Source organism: Aulonocara stuartgranti (genome assembly GCF_965226115.1).
Source record: "Aulonocara stuartgranti genome assembly, chromosome: 1".
Taxonomy (NCBI): domain Eukaryota; kingdom Metazoa; phylum Chordata; class Actinopteri; order Cichliformes; family Cichlidae; genus Aulonocara; species Aulonocara stuartgranti.
In genome coordinates this window covers 31,616,304-31,637,500 of record NC_138939.1, presented here as the reverse complement: position 1 = coordinate 31,637,500, position 21,197 = coordinate 31,616,304, and the positions used below count along the sequence as shown (strand labels likewise).

General features: G+C 41.1%; 1 protein-coding gene across 9 annotated transcripts in view; it reads right to left on the bottom strand.

Annotated features, from left to right (window-relative positions):
• Nucleotides 1–1,065: 1,065 nt before the first annotated feature.
• Nucleotides 1,066–21,197, bottom strand: part of madd (MAP-kinase activating death domain) — a 54,503-nt gene continuing 34,371 nt past the window's right edge. For 4 of the 9 annotated variants that reach the window (XM_082535174.1, XM_082535175.1, XM_082535176.1 and 1 more), the window contains 16 exons: nucleotides 20,155–20,205; nucleotides 18,767–18,870; nucleotides 18,450–18,533; nucleotides 17,390–17,548; nucleotides 16,918–17,038; nucleotides 15,712–15,774; nucleotides 14,705–14,825; nucleotides 14,422–14,527; nucleotides 14,188–14,298; nucleotides 13,996–14,103; nucleotides 12,439–12,603; nucleotides 12,242–12,314; nucleotides 11,811–11,917; nucleotides 7,030–7,099; nucleotides 4,486–4,532; nucleotides 1,066–3,394 (listed from right to left, as the gene is read on the bottom strand). In XM_082535174.1, coding sequence (XP_082391300.1) covers nucleotides 3,281–3,394; nucleotides 4,486–4,532; nucleotides 7,030–7,099; nucleotides 11,811–11,917; nucleotides 12,242–12,314; nucleotides 12,439–12,603; nucleotides 13,996–14,103; nucleotides 14,188–14,298; nucleotides 14,422–14,527; nucleotides 14,705–14,825; nucleotides 15,712–15,774; nucleotides 16,918–17,038; nucleotides 17,390–17,548; nucleotides 18,450–18,533; nucleotides 18,767–18,870; nucleotides 20,155–20,205 — 1,604 coding nt within the window. In that variant the 3' untranslated portion in view covers nucleotides 1,066–3,280. The remainder of the gene's footprint in view (nucleotides 3,395–4,485; nucleotides 4,533–7,029; nucleotides 7,100–11,810; nucleotides 11,918–12,241; nucleotides 12,315–12,438; nucleotides 12,604–13,995; nucleotides 14,104–14,187; nucleotides 14,299–14,421; nucleotides 14,528–14,704; nucleotides 14,826–15,711; nucleotides 15,775–16,917; nucleotides 17,039–17,389; nucleotides 17,549–18,449; nucleotides 18,534–18,766; nucleotides 18,871–20,154; nucleotides 20,206–21,197) is intronic. The other 5 variants (XM_082535181.1, XM_082535180.1, XM_082535178.1 and 2 more) reach the window with 3 other exon arrangements.

Here is a 21,197-nt window from a genome sequence, read left to right as displayed (position 1 = left end):
TGGATGAAAATGTCTTGTTGATGACAGAAGAAAAGTGTGCTTGAACAAGCACACTTTATAACCAAAGAATGCATAAAACAGCACTGAAGACCACACCAGGTACCAATTCTGTCAGCTGACAGGAAACTGGCACCACTTGAAGACTGGGAAAGAGTTGCAATATTCAACATTGATGAGAAGCTGACAAATCTGCAGCAACTGAGTGATGCCATCAGGTCAACATGAACCAGAATCTCTAATGAGCGTTTCCAGCACCTTGTTGATTCTGTGAAGAATGAAAGCAGCTCTGAAGACATAAGGGGGGGTTCAGCCCTGTAGTAGTAAGCTGTACCTAGCAAATTGTCCAGTGAGTATACTCTTGCTTTTCTCCTTTATTCACAAACACAGAGCTTTGGTTCCTGTCTTTGAGCACCTTCTATCCCACACGCTCCAGTGGATGTATCAGGAGCACTATGGGGTTCAGTGTCTTGACTAAGCACCTTTTGATACAGCCTTTAGGAGCTGAAGGTCAAACCACTAACCCTCCAAATTGGTGGACCCACTTTACCTCCTGAGCCACAGCTGTCATGGCAACCACCACTCTGATTAGGTTACTTTGAGCAGCAGCTCTTTAGTTCTTTTTGTGATGGCTATAAACCGATCGAGTCCCCATAAGCAGTTTGAGCTTTATTCAGTAGCTGCCCCGCTCACCCACTGCTGTTAGTGGAAACAGATCTGTACTGTGATGAGACATGCGTACAGGTGATGGCTCGTTCTCTGGCAGCAAAGATGGGTGCTTAAAATGTTTTGCATTCTCCTGCAGACTTCATGCTGGCATTTATGTGGCGTTTGCATCTTTGTTACTCAGCCACTGTTTGCAGCTATGGTGGACCCATCACACGGACAACGTAGAAGAAAAATCAATCATGATCAAGATATGGATGGAAACACTTCTTTTGATGAAAGCCTAAGGTCTTCATTTGCTTCCGTAAAACAGTGTGAACTTATTTTTTTAAGAAAACTTTTCAGCAACTAGCACCACCTGTTGCCACTTCCCTTGTTTGCAGGATGACGAGCACACAGAGCTTCGTTTGGGACATCTTTATTATATTGCCAAAGCTGTACATATTTTATAAATACTTTTTGAATACTGGAATACTTACACCATCCATCTCATGTCATTTTTCCTTCTCTTTACAGCTATCAGATTTCACAGCAACAGAGATGAGTTGTAATAATCCAGTTTAAAAAAAAAAAAAAGTTAACTCAAGCAGAAAATTCTCAGATCAGTTTTGCAGATGCTTCAGATCAAGTTCTGTCATTTATTAACAGCATCTTCTCCACATTCAGATTTCCTTTTGCACAGTTAAATTCCTTAAAAATACAAGCATGTCAGGATCAAAATAACATCTTCCAGCCTTACAGCTGTACTGATATATTGCTGATCTAGAGAAAAGTGTTCACCACATTCACACACGCGAACCACAAAAAACCCCAAAAAAACCCACGCACTCTCACTGTGAAAGTAAACGAGCCAGCGATGGGACCAGACACGACAAAGACTCAATCGTCTCCTTGGAGATCAGGTGACCACAGATGGCATCTTCAGCGCGTCTGAAGGGTCAGTCACAGGAGGAAGAACTGCTGCTGTGGGTTTGGTGGCTTATTTATCATTTCTCCACACCCCATCAGTCGATTATGCAGCTCCTACACTGGTTTCGGCTTCTCTAGTGAATATTTGTGTTTTCAGTTGCGCAGGAATAATTCCAGCACGGATGTTACACTGTTACTAAAAATGCCTTCTTTTCCCCACTACTTTTTATTGGGGTTTCATTAAGTACCAGCGTGTAACTCCAGTGTTTGTACCACAGATATGGAAATATCTACAATTATGTCTCTAGATTATCACCCACCACTGAATGTTTTAATGACTTACATACTTGTATTTATGGTCAAGTGAAAGAAAAAAAGTTTTGAAACATCCGTTGTTCAAAGTGGGCACACAAACAGCTCACATGTGTACCATCAAAGACATTTTGCACTGCCTTTAGTAGCTCATTATCCATGCAGCCTTTGCCTACAATTAAAAGCTGTAAGAAGACGGTGACATTTACCCCGGCATCCCCGCCGCCTGCTGTGACATCGCTGATTGGGGTGGGGTTTGTTAGCACCCACAGAGAGCGACACAGCAGCAGTCCTTTGCACCGATTGACCTGTGATCACCTTTTTAAAACTAAATGCTCGTGTCACACTGAAGTCGTAATATTCAATCGATCGATGTGTACTATAGAAAACAAACTCGTTCTTACATTCGTCACCCTGTGAAAGCCAGTTCACTCGAGAAAACCTGGCTCTGGCAATGGCTAACTACTTTTTAAGTATTGCACATCTAGCAAATTAACAGTTGTAACATTTTGTTTTCCAGAAATGTACAGTCAATATATGTATATATTAAATAAATACTATATATAGAAATATATATATAATATTTATTTGTCATCCTTATAGTAACATGCAATTGATAACAGCAGACCACAGACGAGAAATTTTACAGTAGAACTAGAACAGTAATTGAGCCGGGTGGGCCGGGCTAGAGTACACATCTGAGAACACTCACAGTATTTTAGGGTTCAAACACCATAACGAAGCATTTACATGCGGTGCTCTGGTGCAGTATACAGTAGCATTTTCAGCATGGAACATCCCGCACTACACGACAGTCTCTGGTTGTTGGACCAACTGGGACAGACTGGACCTTTACAGTAACCACATATCACAGAATACGTCATACAGTCATATGGAGACGGGCAGGAGAGGGCAGGAAGCTACGCTGTACGTCGAGGCTGTGCGCGGGACCTGCAAGCACTCAGTGCCTCGGGGTTTGGGGGGTGATGGGGTAGTGGAGCCCTCACATCACATACGAGTAAAAACTGTTGGGTCCTGCTAGCAGGAACAAGGAGCAAAACATTCACCGGGAGCAGAGGAGCTCTGGGGGGAGCAACTTTTCCAGAGTAATGAAGCGGGCAAACATTTAGCTAGTTTGGGAAGAACATCTGGGCAACAGTGGTGAAGAGCTGGAAGTATTTACATGACATCACAGACCAAACATGTCTACACAATTGGATCTAAAAAGGGTCTCGGGTTTGTATATACACAGGAGGGGAGCGCGGGAGTTGTGTGCTTAGAGTGAAGTTGGGGATTGTCGAGTCTGGTTTTAGGAGCCGAGATGCCATTTTCAAGTAGAGAGAGGCACGCCAGGGATGAGGGAGAGAGGGAAGGGGAGGAGAGTGTGGGGTGTAGACTAGCTAGGAAGGGGTCTCGGTGACAGCATCTTGGGTTTTCCTTCCACCTCCTTCCCCTTGACTGCCGCCACGTACGAGAAAAGGCAGAGGACCGAGTAACAGATCTGATGTGCCTGCAGAGGAGGAACAAACACGAGGAAGTGAGAGGGAACCACCTGCGTGCAGTTATTAATAATACAATGAACAAAGCTGGATAAGAGGCTCCTCTCGGTCTATATACTGTGGGGTATTTCAAGGCACTCTGTCAATCATTTGCCACTAATGATGGTATGATGCGCTATATACAAATGCTTCAGTTTTATTTGCGCTACGGGAGCTGGCATCATGACACACGTTCCTGCCACTGGCTGGAAACCACTAATCAGCGTAGCAACTTAATGAGCAGTTTAAAAAAAAGAGAAGTACAAAATCACAAATCTTTAAATGTCCCTGCACTTCTTTAATAGGAAGCACTATTTGACCTTTAACCTGAAGGCTCATCATCCTATGGTCTTACTTGAGTTGGGAAATGTGTCACTTTTTGACACATTATTGAGAAATGTCATCGTGGGGTTTTACAACTGCTAAAATGTCCTCATTTTCTGAGCAAAAAAGAAGCTACAGCACTGCAGTGTGGTGGTTTGGCAAGAAGCAGCGTTGAGCCACAGATACATGGAAGCGGGCATCTTTAAACGTTATATAACCTCAGGTGATGTCACTCTGCTGTTTACCTCTTGAACAGTGGTTAAAATGCAATTTTCTTGTGTTAAAAGAACCTGTCTAATACTATAAAATTAAGAAAAAATCCAATCAACACAGAGGTCAGGTCAGGTCTTTCACTTGTGTCAGCATACTGTCGAAATGAAATGAAAACCAAAGGCATTTTCAGACCAGAGCTCTACAGACGCCCAGTGCCCACTGGGGAGCTCGCCCCGAGAACTACGTTTACCTTCGGGGCTTTTTCCTGTTTGCATTTGCACCACCAGAGCGCACACGGATATTCTCCAGCCCACAAAAAATCTTCTATAAACTTTGAGAGTTCCTGCTTCATGTGGTGCAGACGCACAGAAAAAAGTCAGTTCTTTGACTCCAAGAGTTCAAAGAACTATGAAATGAACTCTGGTCTGAAAGCACACATTTCTGCTGTGTCCATCTTGTCACTGGCATTCAGCAGTCACATAGCTGTATATATTCATGATTTCAGACAAAGGAAGAGAGGACTCACCATCGGGGTCTTGTACTTGTGGATCACCACTTCTTTAGTTTCAGGAACTACGCCGGTGCAAGAGACAAAACAGAGAATTCAAAGGCAGCAGAAACCTCAATGAGTTCATATTTGAGAGCTTTTGGGAGGGGGCGGGGGTGTGGTTATAGGGTTGGACTTTCAACAAGGTGTAAAATGAGATGTGGGCCAAGAAAAGTTCACCATAAAGGTCAATTAAAGATCAGATTGAGGGGCAGAAGGGGCTGTCTACTTTTAGCTTAGATAAAATTCAATTGTGAAATCCTGCTCATGTTGCGTTTCCTTATTGTGACTAATGAACTGATCAAATGTTCTCTTTGTCTTCAAATAAGAAAGCAAAATGTTAAATTTCAGCTTGGATTGGTTGGTGAGACGTTCATGGCCCACATGATGAACAAATACGAGCACAAATGTCATAACAAGAGAGTTTGCGACCAAGAAGGCCGCAAAGTTAATATATGAAAAAACAAACAATAAAAAGGACGACCTCCCCAAGCCCTTCCAGCCAGTGAACTCAAAGTTAAACATCACAGAAGAGTCGATACAAGAGGCCAAAATCCTTCGACCCGGGACCACGTCGCTGTCCACGGGTCAGGCTGACTTTTCATTAGTAACTGAACCCATAGCAGAGATGGAAAGGCTGAGATCTGGACAGGTGAAAGGGCTGAGAAATCCTCAACCCCCACAAACTAACTGTCCCACCTAAGATCTCCGCTTGCTGAGATACAGATGGTCAGAGAGTGATGACCACGTGAGTGATGGAGTCTGGGGTGATCTCCGAAATGAATCCGAAGCAAGTGATGGAAGAAGCAGAGGAAAAATTAGCGGTACAGAAAAGGGGAAAGAGGAAGGGGGGAAGAAAAAAAAAAATCTATGAAAAGGACGGAGTGAGGAAATATTCTGCACAGGTTTAGTTTCAATAAGAAAGGAGAAAGGTGACGACACTTTACCTGCTGGAGAATGAAGGTTTTCATAGTGGCAAAGATGAGGGCAACATTACAAAAGCAGCACAGAGACACAACAGTAACCCAGCCAGGCGCTCGACGTCTGAGCAAGTTTAAGAGTTACAGCTACTGCTCACCATTCAGTCAGACATTTGCATTTTCCATGAAACTTAACAGGAACCCACTAACTGTGTGACGCATCTCAGGTCGGACAGAATCCTCATACTTGAGCTGTACTTTCAGCTGCTCCCTGAAGTAGGGGGTCGCACAGCGGATGGATCAGTGTGACTGATTTGGCGCAGATTTTAGACCAGATGCCCTTCGTGACGCAACCCTCCCATTCATCTGGCACTACGAGTACCTAGCTTGTGACCCCCTGAGGCTGGGTCTGTGTCTCCTCCGTAGGCAAATGTGTTAGCCACTACACCATCCTACTAATGAGACTAAATGTCTTCCTCTTCATGTATCAGGCACGATGCAGTATCGACCGCTTTTAAAGACATTCAGACTCTGCTGCTCTCTTCCCTCAGGCTGACTCAACATGGAACAGTTTAAACCAGGCCAAAAAAATACATGGTTTAAGATCTAAAAAAGGTTACAGTCTTATTGAAAAGGTGGCAGCTCAAATTCTAGTAACAACTTATCTAACTCAGGGCTAGAACACATCACTGCTGTCATGGAGGACAGGCTGCCATTTAGCTACGAGGGGACTCGTGTTACTTGAGAGATTTAGATCTATTTATGGCTTTTGTCAACAAATGAAAACCATAATATGAGCAAAATGCCCTTAATGCTTACATATTTCCAAGCATTATAAGCTTTGATTATGTCGTTTCTGGAAAATCAGTTAATATGATGCTTTTATTTCTAATATTTGTATGGCACCTTTAAAGGGGACCCTGTCCTTATTTTCTGCTGAGTTTGTGTGTGTCTACATGTTAATACTACAGTGGTGGATTCTCATTTGAAAAATGTGCAATATTTTAAATATATAGAACCAAAATCAGAGCATTCAGACTAGTTTGAGAGCAAATATCTTTATACTGTGAGCAGAGCCACTCTACTGCCACGCTGTCCAAAGCTGCTGTTGGTGGGTAGCAGCGAATCACAGAAAGCTGGCTTAAAGTTAAATAGGAAGAGTGCAAAAATGAGACTAAACTGCTTGCACCATAATCTAGTATAAGATCAATGAGGATTACTAATTACTCCAACATAAAAATTGAATTGGAAACAAGCAGAACAGGTCCCCTTTAATTCACACATCTACACAAACTGGCATAGCTATTTATGATACACGTTTCAGCCTTCCTTCTCTACACTGCGCACACCATTTCTCACAAACTTTGGCTTTTTATTACCTTGCTCTAAACCTCAACACTTGCATATGACTAAGCGCAAACCACACCCTCGAAATAATGCATGACGCACTTAATCGCCTGCAGACGTCAGTGTCTCAATGCTCCAGAGGAGGGCGGCTATCCAATTTAGTGAACCCTTATTAGCTTTCATCAATACATTTGCCGTGAAGCTGAGTTACTGCCGTGCCGAGTACAGGCCTAGAATCAATAGATGGTGTAATTACCAAATTCCTCCAGGACAAAGACTCCCTTCACTGTATTGCACTTTTTAATGTGACTCAGCTCTATGAAAACCTAAAAACAAACAAAAAACAAAACAAAACAAGACAGAACATTATTAACTCAACAACACTGGATGGTGAACACGTCATATTTAAAGAATTAGCCATGTTTAAACTTGTTTTATTCAGTGTGAAAGGTCAAAATAAAAGGCTACACATGGAATGCAAGCTTTGAACGGCTAAGAAAGGAAAAGAAAAAGCACACTATGAGAAATTTTCCATGATCAAACGCATACATGGGCAATGAGGAGAAGCTCAACGCTGATTCAACGTGGCTCATCAATGAAATGAATCAGAACTGGGACAGTTTTGTCATGTTTGGTGTAAACAGCATAGATACTTTAAAAAAAAATCTTTTCTTTATGCTCAAAGATGCAATATGGCCCATATGATGCATACATGGAAGTTCCATATAAAATGTAGACAAGGACACAAAATTAGAGTTGCCATACAGCTACAACAGGAAAGAAAAGAGGTAGAGAAAACAAAAGGAACCGAATAAGATGTAACTGCTAATAAGCAAACACAGCAGAGGTTGTGTACCTTCCGCTCCTTGCAGGGGGAGAGAGCATGGGAGAGAAATGGTTTGGATTATTATCGGACAGAAGAGCACAAACACTCAACGACACTCTGAGAGGGCACTGTCCACAGGAGCCTCGTACAGATTCAAATCAAAAATCCAGCTAAGTGGTTACAAGAGCCAATATGATTTGAAGGAAAAAAAAAATCCATCACCAGAGGACTCAGCCCACAAAAAACTACTAGGAAATAGGAAAGAAAAAAAAGAAGACAACAAAAAAAAAGAAAAGAAAAAAAAAAAAAAAGAGAAGACTAGAGGTTTGACTAGGGTATTAAGAACTGGATTCACCTCTGTTTTCCTGGACTTTAAACATCTCAGTTCCCCCCCAGAGCCCTCCATGCCTCCTCCTCCAGCAACAAGGGCTGGCACCAACGCCACTTGCTCACACAGCAGAACAAATAAATGAGGGTAGTTACTGATGGACAATAAATCCCACTATGTGCAGGATGCCTCCTCTGATACATCTCACTGCAGAGGGACCCAACAAGGCGGACGCTCACTACACTGCTTAGTTTTCAGTTAGTCTTCTTGACCCCAACATGATCTATGAGGACGTTTATTGAGCTGATGCAAATACTGTGCATGGAAATTTTTAATTCATCATGTTGTATTTGGGATTAGTAATAGTGGTCTGTTGAAATATGACAGAGCTACTGGAATTATATATTACTAGTTTGATATTATTTGTCACATTAGGTGGGGAAAAAAACAAACTATGAAAGTAGACATGATTGTTAGTTTTGACAATGGACTGTATTTAAAAGATGGAAGAAGCCTTTAGGCTTTAAAATACCAAGATGGTCATTTTGATTTCCTGGCATTTCAAAAATCATGTGGCTCTGTCTAAAAACAAAAACAAAAAAACTTCAAAACTATCATCTGATATTCCACAAGTTTTCCAAAAATGGAGTTACTCAGCATATAGGGAATTTTTTTTCCACAATGTACTGAATCATATGAGGGCAGTATATATATATTAAAAACTACCACTTATACCTAGAATCTGAGTAATTTTGAACCCCACAGCTCAATATTAGCACACCTGGCTGTGTAGCAAAACAAAGTTTACACACATTTTGATGTGAAAGCTGCTACACCATGAGCCAAAGCTAGCTAGATGTGATTGATAGATAAAAATCCTTCTAAACACATACACACTGAAGAAGATGAATAATTACTGCAGGACTGAACGGGTCGTTGATGGGATGTTGAGCAGAGGTGCTGCAAGTCAGAGCGGGGTAGTGTACGACTGTGCAGAGTGTGGAGAACAGGTTATTGAAAGGGTTTCAGGCCTGAGAAGGAGAGTTGGGGGGGTGAAGGGTGGCAGACCGATGTGGAGCAGTGTGGACGATGGAGGTGGTTAACTAGGTTCTAGTTTTAAACCTGCAGTCTTTCTAATGGCCACCAGGGGTTGTTTCCTCTGGCTGCAAAACCAACTGAATATGTAAAAGTTAAGTGGAAAACAGTCCCATTTCTCACTTGATCTATGATCTTATATATTTTCTGATTACTTTGTCTCAATTGTTCGTTTCAGTTCTTATTTAACACAAAATTAAAAGCATTTTGCCAATTAGTGTCCCATAAAGTATTAAAGCAGGCTATTATTTAAGGTGCCTGTCAGTTCCTTGGTTGGATCTACTTGTCATGTCTGGTTTCAAAGAAATAAAGATGACAAGGGCCAAAATGTTCAAGTCGACACTTCATAAACAGGGTCTACAATATCACCGTGGCTATATCCGTCTTTAATATACAGTCTATGATTGCTGACCAGCCAAACATTTACACACATGTATATATCTACAGTCAATAGTTTGCATACACTAGGTTGTTTCTTTATTTTTGGTTATTATCCACATTTTATCTCTACTGTGATTTGTGAATAGTTACTGTAGAGTTATTCACTGACCAACAGTAAGTTGAGCTCGTTTTGCTGTAGTACTGCGCTGTCCACCAAATATGTGTATCTTGGGTATACCTTACTTTTCTACTACATAATTGTTTAAGATAAATCAATAGTAGCTCACTGAGAGAAAAACTAAATTATAATATTTTTTCTTGTTTAGACTGAATTTTAAGACATTTACATTTTCCAAAACACTTGGGAGTTTCAAAGAGTTTAATTTTGTGTAATTTTGCATCAGATTTTTATTAAATTCAGTTCATGAGAAATATGCATGCCCTCACTATGCCCAAAATTTTGACTGGTATTGTATTGGGCACCATCATGAATTAAAACTAAATAGAACAAAGTTCCTCATTTTGAGTACTGATATCCGGTCGTTAAGTCTGACATCACTAGCCGTGTCTGGGTCTAAACTCCGCTGCAGGTCCATATATCAAACGATCACTATGGCATTACTGAGAGTTGAAAAACTGTCTAAAGTCTTTCATCTTTAATAAAATGATCAGCGTTCTGCTCTACCAGGTGTAACAATTGAGTTTAACATCCAGGCATCCATGAAAACGGAATTTATGACATTTAACGGAGTTAGAAGTTAGCAGGGAGTTAGCTCGCTAGCTTCTATCTAAATACAATATAGCATGTCCTGACTGCGGGGTTTTGGAAACAAATTTAAACGTACAGCTCTGCTATCACTTCCAGCATAAATGAAGACAGAAAACTAAACAGCAGTGACGTTTGTAGGGTTACTGAAGTTTGGCTAGCTGGTATATAATGATGTGCTACGTGACCACTAGCGACACAGCTATGTTAGCATAATATAAACAAGCTAACTTTTTTTTCCACTCTATAAAAGTTAACGTGAGTGTTCTCGGTGGTCAGGAACAAATGTAATCGCATGGCAGGATGCTGTAAAAGGACCAAACTTCAGCCAGGAGAACAATCCATCCACAATACGAGGTTAGTCATTCATATACTGCTGCATGGGCTGGGCTGTAGTTACATCCTAAGGTTTTAAAAACTGAGCTTAAATAAATGATTAGCGGTAATAAAAGCCGAGGGAGGTCAACAGGGATCACTGACTGTTTTAGGAGCTTTTTGAGATCAAATAGAAGAAAATACATAACATTAAACATGTTAACAACACAAAAGCCATATTAAACGCAGACTACTTTAGACCCGGAAGTAGGATTCGTCGCGTCATCACTGAACAACCGGATACAGTACTATCCCAAAAACTTGGGTTTGGGCATTTTGCTTCTAATTAATCACAACATCCAAAATATAACAAGGTACAATTAAGTCTTTTGCATAATACTGCAGTGCATGTAATTAAAATGGGAGAAATTTATGCGGTAACAGAAAAATTATATTTCAGTTTTTGGGGGGTGGAAAGTGGGTCCAATGACACGTCTCTGCAGTGTGATGGACCGTCCAAATTACCCAGAACACCACTGCTGCAGAATTTTCTAAAAGGAAAAAACAAAAACAAAAAAACGTAGGACCTCGGGTGAACTGATGCCAGTTTAAAGATAGTGGGTATCTAACAATGAACACTTCTACCCCTAATTTGTATTATTCAGCATAGTTCAATCAGAGCTACACATTTTAAATGAACCTGTGGAAACAAAGCACCCAACTATCACTACTGCTCAGACATGAAGACAACACATGAAGATGTTCAAGGGGTCCAAACTTAAAATCAAAGGTTGCTATAAAATAGCCAATTATTAATGAAAAGTCTTTTCTCAAGGTCATCCGTCTTACCACTGTGGAACGTCACTCTTACACACACACGAACAGATTAACATCTCCTCCCACACAGTAACTCAACATGAAATCCGAGCACCACAGATGTCGAAAGAAACTTGTGTGGAAGGATGGGTTCATTTTTTGGCAAAGACATGCACACAATCTCTCTCTCCCTCTCACACACACACACACACACACACACAGAAACGGGGGGGGCCAAATCCAAAAAAAGCAAAAGCACAAACAGGAATTCTTCCTCTATGGGAAAAACAGGTATGAGTAGATGCCAATCAAATGTGTTGTAAGGATTTTCTTAGTGATAGAGGAAGACGTCACACGATGAAAGGAAATGATTCAGAGGCAAACACGAGAGACGAGCGGAGAGGGTGGACAGAAGGACGATGAAGTCTGAACCATCATGAGTGATTCTACATTGTCATGCCCTTCTGTGAGATGAGACGCAGTTTCTTTGCAGTAGAACTGGTCTCTTACCTGGCTGTGCATGAATTTAAGGTTGATTCCCTCCAGTGTGACCTGCAGTAGTCCACCTTCACCAGTCTTCATGTCCTGGACGGGGAACTCGCCGCCCAGTTCGGGACCTGAAGGATGGACACAGGAACAGGAATGTCTGAAAGCTTGTCACATGTTCTTCTTACCTTAAACAACCTGGAAGTACTTGGAAATTTAAAATCTGCAGCAGTGCTTTATTAAACTTTAGGTCTGTCCATGTTTTGTGTTATTATCAACATATCTATATCTATGCAATACTGACTGCTCTAAAATATTTAATTAATCAAAATAAAATACTATTTTGTACTACTCAACAATCAAACTGTCAAAAGAAACAATGTCCATGTTAAAGAGAATAATGAATGAAATAAGATGCAAAAAGGAGCCTGTGGTTGCTCTAACTCACTCCATACCTGGTTTAATGCTTTGCTGTCTTGCTGCAGCCCTTTCCATACTGTCTTTAACACAGTAGTAGAGTTCACGACACTGGAAAGCAATCAGAAAGTTATTCGATTTTAGAATCTTCTTAAGAGATGCAGACACATCTCTTAAGAAGATGATGTGTCTGCATCATTTAACACAAGAGATGCAGACACAAGAAGCCTCTGACCTTTTTGGTATAGAACTTATTCAGCTGCGTCTCTTGGCCGTTGCGTCTCCAGAGACACAGCACCTTGGTCTTGGGGCAGTAGGTCATGTTGATGAGTTTCTCGTACCACCAGCGTTCATAAACGGTACCGATGTTGCTGCGCAGGACTATGCAATCATCGCAAACCTGGAACAATAAAGCACAAGTAAAATAAGCACACTATTTCTATGTTCAGGAAAGTTTCAGACACTCTGAGACCATTTGATATTTTAGAAAAATATCCTTTGCTACAACCTTTGCGTTATGCTACAGGCACACTGGTGAAAACAGTGGTTTAAGACCACAACATGACCTAAAATTACTGCGACTGTGTAATGAGCTTCCAATCTCCATCCATCCATCCTCATCCGCTTTGTCCGGGGCCGGGTCGCAGGGGCAGCAGCCTAAGCAAAGAGGCCCAGACCTCCCTCTCCCCAGCCACCTCCTCCAGCTTATCCGGGGGAATACCAAGGCGTTCACAGGCCAGCCGAGAGATATAATCTCTCCAGCGTGTCCTGGGTCTGCCCTGGGGCCTCCTCCCGGTGGGACATGCCTGGAACACCTCACCCAGGAGGCGCCCAGGGGGCATCCTTGTCAGATGCCCGAACCACCTCAGCTGGCTCCTTTCGATGTGGAGCAGCAGCGGCTCTACTCTGAGCCCCTCCCGGATGGCCGAACTTCTCACCCCATCTCTAAGGGAGAGGCCAGCCACCCTTCGGAGGAAGCTCATTTCTGCCGCTTGTATCCGCGATCTCGTTCTTTCGGTCACTACCCACAGCTCGTGGCCATAGGTGAGGGTAGGGACGTAGATCGACCGGTAAATTGAGAGCTTCGCTTTTACACTCAGCTCCCTCTTCACCACAACGGACCGGTGCAGCGTCCGCATTACTGCGGAGCTTCCAATCACATCTATGAAATGGTTACGTCAAAGACAGGGACTAAGTCTGCAACCAACAATGGTTGCAACTTTAGTGCGCCAATTTGGCAGTGAAATGGTCTCAATCTGCTATTGGTTGGAGGTCAAGTCGGCAGTTAAACAAACTCCATTTATGATAATGTGAAATTTACAAATCTGTTGCCATTTGCATACACAGAAATGCACATCATCTACTTACATTTAGAGTCTAGCCAGAACCTCAACCATCTGAAATTACTTCACAAATAGTGACACAGTTGCTGCATTACACCAATTTAACTGCAAAATAATATAAGCACTCTGCAAACTTGCTTTTATCTAGGACCAGTAACAGTTGAGTCCCCTGCTGCAACGAGATACACAATCTGTTTGAGTTTGTTACAATCAGACCAAGTCAGAAAATGATTGTTTGGAGATCGGTTGTTCCCAACAGGCAACCTGTGCAATTATCCGTAGGTTGACGGCGGTTACGTGCTCAACCTGTGAGCAAAAAGTTGTAACTAGTAATCAATCTGACAAACCACAAATTCTTCCTAGTCACAAGCAGAATGCCCTCTTATTTTTACTCTAATGTGACCAAGTCATTAGGGAGACAGTACACATAAAATGCAGACTTTGCATACCTCCATGAAAAAGATGTCTCCTGTAGTATCAGTGCCAGCATGAACAACAAATGTTTGTTTCTTGATGTGACGGCTTCCGCTGGGCCTGATGGACAGCTCTCGGCCGTTCTGCAAATGTAGTTCAGCACATATTTCATCAAAACAATGAACTGAAGTTTAACTGGGTGAAATAAAACGAATACAAATTTTTACCATTTGAGCCAGTTTGTCAAGTATCTCGTTGATCTCTTGGCTATACGTGAGGCCGATGTGGGACTTGCCCATCAGGCGCCTCACTTTCTTCCTGATGTCATTTTTGCTCACCTACATGAAAACAAACAAACACAAACCTCAAAGGCTGACATATTCACAGGGAAACAAAAATTTGTGTATATTAACAAACAGTTTTACTGTGCTTTGAATGAACTGACAAAAAGCACTCCATACTTTCATCATTAGCATGTATGCAATCATGTTGTGCAGCAGGGTGGCCAAAAGTCTGTCTTCATCATCCTCCAGGCGCTTGCGGTCATGTTCTCCCAGTGACAGGTATCTGTGTCGACATGCAACACAGAAGAACTTATTCACAGTCCACAATGAGTTCCATGGAGTAGATATGAAAACGGTGATGCAACATAGTGAAAAAACCAAGACCAAGAGAAAAAAAAAAAAGCATATGAAAATTAACATAAATCACACTGGCTGAACTAAAACAATGGCCAAGTGGAACCTTTCAATCATCTCCTGAGGTCCTTGGTCCATGCCCATGCCCTCACGCTCCAACATAACAGCATCTAAGAAGGCATCCTCCCAGAACTGCACCTGGTCCCAAAGTGTGGAGCGCTCCTTACCTAGAAACATCAAGAAGACAGATGAAGCTCCCCAAAATTTGAAAAGCTTCTGTCTGCACCTTGGCTGGTAACATATTAACACAAACTACACCACATGCAGCCACCAAGCTCTTTCAAAGATTTGCATACATTTCTATAACAGGAGAAAATATGCGTGTATCGGGGTCTGATACATGCTGGTCGTTAACACATCTTACACACAATAAGGTTTACTGGAACATTTGGATGAGCATAATTAAGCGCACATCAAAACAGGTCAAATGAAAACTAAACCAAAATGGTTTGGTTAAAACACACACACACACACACACACACACACACACACACACACACACAGTTGTCTGCTGCAGCTTTTAAGTGCGGTTTTTGTAACCTTTCCAAAATAACAAGTTAGTGGAGCTTTTTTCCCCCTTTAGCCTCAAATTAGTTGCTTTCACTTTCCATTACATCATTTTTTCTCACCCCTATTACAATGTGGTAATTGGTCACTAGGAATCTTGACATTTAACAGTATCACTCATCAGCTGGTTGCTTGAGTGTGTTCAGCTGGTAATTACATCTCTACCAGCACTTAAAGGTAACACTCATTCAGTGTGCAAACCCATGAAATGTTAGGCTGTTAGGTTAAAATAAAAGTTAGAGGGAAAATGTTTGTGAACAGAAAAATCAAAGAAACATTAACTAAAAGCTCCTAGTTTAACTGTGATCTTCCTGTGAGACATCTTCCTATTGCTTACATGCTCTACCCCTCTGTATGTTTAACACAGATGTGCAAGGAAAAAAGAAAACCCCACGGAGATTAAACACAGAGCTAGCTGGGGTGAACCGTGGATACGCTCCACAAACACAAAGGAATTAAAGGGCAAAGGCAAGAGATCAGCCCTACTTAGTGAAAAGGTTTCCATGGCAGCATCCTCTAGTTGATCCCAAACGGAGCTCTTATCACGGCCTGGAAGAATTCCCCATGAGGAGCAGCAGGAGGGAAAAAAAGCAGCAAAAGCAGGAGGGGGTTAGGCGAAGAGGTGAGTAGGTTTAATGGCAACAACAAAAGCGGAGCGGGTCGAAACCCACACGAGACGAACAAAAACAAGGAGAAATGGACAAAGCAAGCCCAGATATTCACAGATCTAGAACTTGGCTGGCTTGTTATTTTATAACAGCACTCAAGGAGATGAGCCACTATCTTACGTTCTTACTTTAGTTTGACATTCTGTTTTGTTACACAGAGTCACAGTTAGATACCATTTTTTCTGGTGTTCTAAATTACAGTCATTCAGAAAAAGTCACAGACAAGTGCCACCTTCAGCAAAGAAAATTAGTCATTTGCACAGGTTAGGGAAGGAGTGACAAATTAAAGGAAAAACCTGGCAGAGAATAAAGCATTTCTATCTTAATAATGGGAGTGATCAAAGATGACAATTGTTCCAGCTATAAGGCCTTGTGGGAGGGGCTTCACAATTAGAAATATCTGTATACGCTTTTATATAAAGTCACCAAAAATTTTAACCAAATGTATATCTATGGAGATGTTGGACTCCATTGAGTCCAAAGTCAACAGCACTCTGAACCACCATGATGAAAGCATCAAATGAGGGAATGTTTTTTGGAGGAGTGATGTCTGAGCCTTCAGTGGCGTTCCAGACACTTGAAGAATCAATGGAGAACACTGAAACTGTTATACTGGCATGTAGTGGGCTACTACTATTATTACAATTATCTTTACAGTTTATTTTATTTTTTAGACAAAACAAAACAGCTTTTAACCTTTAGCTGTAGTTTACTGGTTTGTAGCATTTAACATTACATAATCCTAAATCATCACATGTCTGACTTCTGCTTTGCTCTATTATAAGCAACTCCCAAATTAGTGAAAGTTCACTGTGATTACATTAACTGGCAAACCAAATTAGGAAGTTGCGTAAGTTAAAGTAAGTAAGGGGTAACTGAAAGTGCTTCCGTCTTTACTTTAGTGGAAGGACCAATTTTAAGTTGTTAGTACAGCAACAAAGAACAGAAAGCAAGTTTTTACCAAGCATCAGCTGTTGGAGCAAACTGTAAGAGAAAGCCTTAGAACAAGAGAGCAGGAGCCTACCCAGCAGGCCTTCGAAAAGGTAAATCCTCATACTGGTGTCCTCGATGGGCTGTGCAGGCAGCCCCTTTGCCAAGGCAGGTAAATGATCTTTTACACCAGGTTTCAGAGTATGGGTCTTCCCCTTTGGAAAAAAGACAAAGTGAATCAGAAGTTATTACAATAACCCCAAATATGTTCGCAAATGTGCAAATATAGAAAACTAGCTTAAATTCATTTAAATACGTTGACACCACTTGGGCTTTAACGCAACACGAACACTGAATTGCTGGAAGATGTAGGTTTCCTTAGTTTAATCTTAGTTAAAGAAACAAAAACTATTTTCCACTTCAACTTTTTCAAGTTTTAACCTCTACTGGTTGTGACTGAACTTCAACTGAACCTTGAAATCCCACCAAGGCCCAGTACCTTTTGTGAAGCTTTCACTTATTTTAACTTGTGAAGTCATAAACAAAGCAGTGAGTCCTTTACTTACAAACACTGAGCTGGTGGCTGGGTTGGTTTCAATCTCGCTGTCAGAAAGAGTCCCCCTGGACTGAGTTAAATGAGGGGCGGTTCTCCCGCCAAGGCCATCGCCTGCTGTGCTGCTCAGATCACTGTCAGCTCCGAGAGTCTCTCCAGAGCTATTGCTTATCTACAAAGTAAGAACCAAGGTGTAAGAACAATACAGAAGTGGGGAAGGTTTATTCTTGGGAGTATTTAGTTACTAAAAAACATTAAAAAAAAGAAAAAAAAGAAAAAAGCACAATCACGCAAAATAAATTAAACAGTTATGCAACATATTCCTCATCTTAACCCAGCACTACACCAGTTTTAAAAACCACCTTAATCAGATATACCTTGAAATTATGTTTTTTTTTTTTCTGTGTACTTTTATCAACCTCTCACATTGTGGAAGAAGTTTGGCCACAACACACTTCTTTACTCTGATACTGCTGTTTCTGTTCATTGAGGTTTATGTGCATTTCTTCTATGCACAGCTCTGATAAAGACCAACCACATCATTTCAATCATAGTGAGGTCTGGGCTTCAACTGGTCCATTGCAACATCTTAATTCTTTTCTTTTTCAGCTGCTCTGCTGTAGATTCACTGCTGTGCTTGGGATCATTGTCCTACTGCCCTACAAGCTTTAGCTGGAGAACCAATAGCCTCAGATTTGACTCCATGATATTCAGTGACTGTGAGGTGCCCATTTTCATTCTTCTTAACATCACTGTATGATGACTACATGTTTTTAAATGGTTGCACTCTTTGAGAATGACATCTGCATCATTTTTATATAATTACTTTTGTTCATGGAGAGGCTGAAAACTCATCAGCTAAGGACATTTGGCATTTTCAGTCTTCACTAAATCTATAACCTAGCAACAGCAACGTCACAGCTCTCAGAGGACTGGTTTGTTTTATTACAGCTAACAATATGCTAACACATACCACCCACATTTCTTGCTTTTTTTTTTTTTTTTTTTTAATTACTTTGTAGGTGGAATAAACCGAAATTTAGTGACTAATATCTGAGTTGGCCATGCCCTACCACTGTGCTGGCCTCTGAGTCCTGGCTGGTGCTCCTTGTCAGGATTGGTGGCTCTGAGCTTGCTACAGATTCAGTGTCACTCTTCTGTAACCCAAAAGAAAAAAAAACAAAAAACAATACATTGGTATTTTTATATGTAATGGTATTTTCAAGGGAAACAACATCAAAACTTGAATACTACAAGAATTACAGGCTCTGGCAAAAACATATACAAAGACTGGGGAATTAGATTGAACTATTAAGCTTTTATATTTTAAACCTAGTTTAATCTTCTCTATGCTTCACACATGTTTTCGCACAGTGCTGCATATACAAACCTGAGATCCAGATGTTACACTCAGGCCACTATCAGCACTGATTTGGGACTTCTTCTCCTCTGCATCTGTCACCTGGGGGCGCTGCTGCTTTGCTCCTTCTGACCCTGCAAAATAGGCATGATTATAAGCACATTTTCATGAAGACAACTACGCTGCCTTCTTACCTTATTCAGAGCCGCCTCACTCAAAGCCAGCACAGCACAGCGACACTGACGCTACATCCATCTGAAGTGCCAAAGCCTCAATTTAAACATTGCATTGCACTTGTGCACAGCAAAGCATACAGTATAACACTAGCTTATCAAAGTTTGGTATCAAAGACTTGGTGCCTTAACCTCATTCTAGCTGAAAAATACTGTAAGAAGAAAAATTAATAATTCCTGCATCTTAAAAAAAAAAAAGTTCTAATTATTTTATTTTTATCTTTCCATATAAAATACTGGTGTTATAATGAAAAAAAAACAAACAAAAAAACAGGTTAAGTTGTTCAAGACCAGACAGAGAAAAGACAGAAGGGGCAAGCAGAGTGCAGTAAAATTGGGAAAAAGTTACAAATGAAAACAAAACTGCCAGAGCGTGTGACATTAAGTCTCAGTCAATGCTGCAAATGTGGCCCAAGTTACACCAAAAACAGACACAGGCAGTTAGGCATGCAGACAAACTGATGGACGGTAAAGGAGACATTTTCTGTTTCAAGTGTGATTTGCAATTTGTTCCATCACCTCCGCAGGTGCAGATGGTGACGAGTACATCCTGACCCTTCCTTGTTCCTTTTTCATTCCCCCCCCCGTGATTTTGTGACGTTTAACTTTTCTAACATTTCATAAGGCTTTTAAGTGTACCTGTGAAATATTGGCTGCAAACACACAGTTTACAGCAAGCCACTTGAAACTGGAAAGAATACAGTTAAAAGAGGAGGACAGGGCAGCAGGTATTCATCTCTGTTCATCATAATGCATGTTTGCAAGGAAAAAGAAACACACTGGTAAAACAAAATGACATATTGAAATTCCCCCTTTTTTTTTTTAAAATGTCAATTAAGTTCCACAAGATTTTGGAAACAGTCTCTATTAAACACAGCATGGCATTTTTGAAAATAAAATGCTTTCTTTTCCCTAAAAGTATTGTATTTGTGTAAAATGCTTTAGCCTTAATTATTTTATAGAAAAAACAGCCTGATACACATTTTATTTGTAAGAGTAAAATCAAGACCTGTGTAACTATATTTCTTGGGTTATTCTCCTTCATTTCTTTTTTATTTATTCATGTATAAAAGATCCTGGTAAGTTTGAAAAGGTAGACAGAAGGCAGCAGGAAAAAAAGGTCAGCAGCTGAACACCCTAATCCTTTTTTGTTGGGTTTTTTTGGGTGTGTGAAAAGTCTCTTACTCTGTTGTTTTTCCATAGCTTTTTGCTTATCCTGGTGCTTGCTCCACAATTCTACCCAAGATGCATTGCAAGCAAGGAGAGAAAGACAGAGAGAGAGTCAGAGAGCTGGTTGAAAAGGCATGTATGGTGGATGAGCATCAAAATCAAAAGCAAAACAAAGTAAGCATTGAGAATCTGTCAATATTGACGGAAGGTATTTTGTAATGTTTGCATGTAGCTCTGCTTTAATCTGGAACATTTTAAAAAATAGAAAAATAACTTTTTTTTTTTTTACATTGAATCCATCATGTGTAACAGCTACTAAGGGAACATTACAACACACCCGTAGTTCCTGGCACAAAGTCCTGGAGAGCCACACAGTGACGTCAGAATGAGCTTTTGCTCTAATTACAGGCCACTGATTTGCATTTATTGCATTTGTCTGGCTCTCCAGAGCACAAGTAAGACAGCAAGAGAGAGAGATCAGGAGATAGAAAGAGAGCGAGAGAGGGAGAGAGATGGATGATTTGGAAAAGAGCATGGGATGAGGTTGAGAGGCCGATTAGCCAGCATGTGAAATGGAGCAGTTGCAGAAGCCAGGATGCAAGTCTCACAGCTTTCTGTAGAATTGAAGGTGCAGCTTCTAACAAGAAAAGAAGGGGGTATGGGTAGGAGAGGCGTCAGGGTGGTTTAGCTGAGAAAGTCCCCTGTATACAGACCCAGAATAACTTTTGGAAATTGAAATCCTGAAGAGATTATTAAAGATTTTTCCACTTACTTCCATCTGGACCAATAGAAAAGCTTCTTAGGTGACATTTGCATTCTTACTGGGACTGTTTACTGGGGAGTGATTCTTCCACCCACCATGCTGAGAGCAAAGGGAGCTGCTATTTTCTACAGCACGCCTTGCAGAAAACCTGCAGTGAGGGTAGTCTCGACTACTGATGCGCATACCTCTGGTTTCCCTCATCCACTACTGCAGATTTACGTATTGGAAGACCAAAACAATGACATGCATTCAAGGTGCCGAGAGGCTAACGACAGAACTCTGGGAAGGAGGCAAA